This window comes from Calidris pugnax, unplaced genomic scaffold (genome assembly GCF_001431845.1).
Source record: "Calidris pugnax isolate Ruff unplaced genomic scaffold, ASM143184v1 C14699684, whole genome shotgun sequence".
NCBI classification, from domain to species: Eukaryota; Metazoa; Chordata; class Aves; order Charadriiformes; family Scolopacidae; genus Calidris; species Calidris pugnax.
This window is the reverse complement of record NW_015093477.1, coordinates 1-1,164: the sequence shown is the minus strand read 5'-3', so window position 1 is coordinate 1,164 and position 1,164 is coordinate 1. Positions and strand designations below refer to the sequence as shown.

Sequence of the window (1,164 nt, the reverse complement as noted above, 5' to 3'; positions counted from 1 at the left end):
GAGGAGGAGGAGGAGGAGAAGAAGGAGGATGGGGGTGGGGGTGTGCGTGTACGTTTGGGTGGGCGACGACGATGACGATGACGATGATGATGGTGGTGGTGGTGGGGAGGATGGGAGGAAGCTCAGACCGAGGACTCCTCGGGGTTGGAATCGGGCAGAGGTTGGCGCTGCTGGAGTTTGCGGCGCAGCTCCTCGGCTAAATCGGCGCAGGGTGGGCGCTCCTCGGCACCCAGCGCCAGGCGGATGTACCCGTTGGAAGAAGAACCCCTCAATGGACCCAAGTGGATACGGGTTGGAGAATGGAGAGGTTGCCCGGGGATGGGGGCAGGGGGGGAGGTGGCAAGTGGTGGCCCACCGTTGCGACAAGCGGCGTGCCCCGGCACGATTTTGAGGGAACCGTCGGAATAATAATAACTGGCCGGATCCCAAAGTTTCTCATCCGAATCGGAAGCGGCGCTGGGGACGAAACGGGGGCTGGGGGGTTCCTTGGGCAACTCGATGGGATACACCAAGGTGCTCTCGATGGCTTTGCTCCCTTTGCCCAGTTCCTCCCGTAAACGTCGCCAAAGGGAGAGCACCACCAAGAGCAACACCAAGCACAGGGCGCCCAAGCAAACGGCCACCACCCACACCAGCCCCAAACTCTCCAAAGGTGCCCGTGTCTCCATGGGCACCACGTTCCCCGCCAAAACGGCCACCTGGTACACCTCACCACCCAAACGGGCACCTTGCTCCTCCGAAAAACAACGGTACGTGCCGCTGTGTTGGGCACCGGCCCCCGGGACCACCAGAGCCCGTAAACGGGCATCTTGTAGGACCAGGGCCTGTTGGGCCACCAGAGCCCGGCCTTCAAAGGTCCACAGAGCCTGGGCCAGGTTGGAACCCAAGCGACAAGTCAACACCAGGTCGGTGCCGGCCACCACCGTCACGTTTTTGGGGGTGATGGGTCCTGTGGGAGAGGGGATGAGGAGTCAGGAAGGGGGTGTCACCCTGTCTCCCGGCTCCATGTTGGCATTTTTGGGGGTTTGTTGGGGGGTCTCACCTTGCTTGGCCACCTGGGGGAGGGTGCAGGCACGGGTGTCGGAGCTCAGAACGTCCTGGACCAGCTGGGACCTGAGGGAGGAGGTGACAGGGGTGAGGAGGGGACACTGAGGTGATGGGGGG

At 62.9% G+C, this 1,164-nt stretch overlaps 1 protein-coding gene across 1 annotated transcript; it reads right to left on the bottom strand.

Moving 5' to 3' along the window:
- Nucleotides 1-6: 6 nt before the first annotated feature.
- On the bottom strand, nucleotides 7-1,113 carry LOC106900694 (semaphorin-4C-like; the record flags this gene model as incomplete). The annotated part of the gene is made up of 2 exons (XM_014962842.1): nucleotides 7-949; nucleotides 1,043-1,113. Coding segments are annotated over 2 exons (898 nt in total), but the record flags the coding sequence as incomplete, so codon positions are not given.
- Between the last annotated feature and the right edge of the window lie 51 nt (nucleotides 1,114-1,164).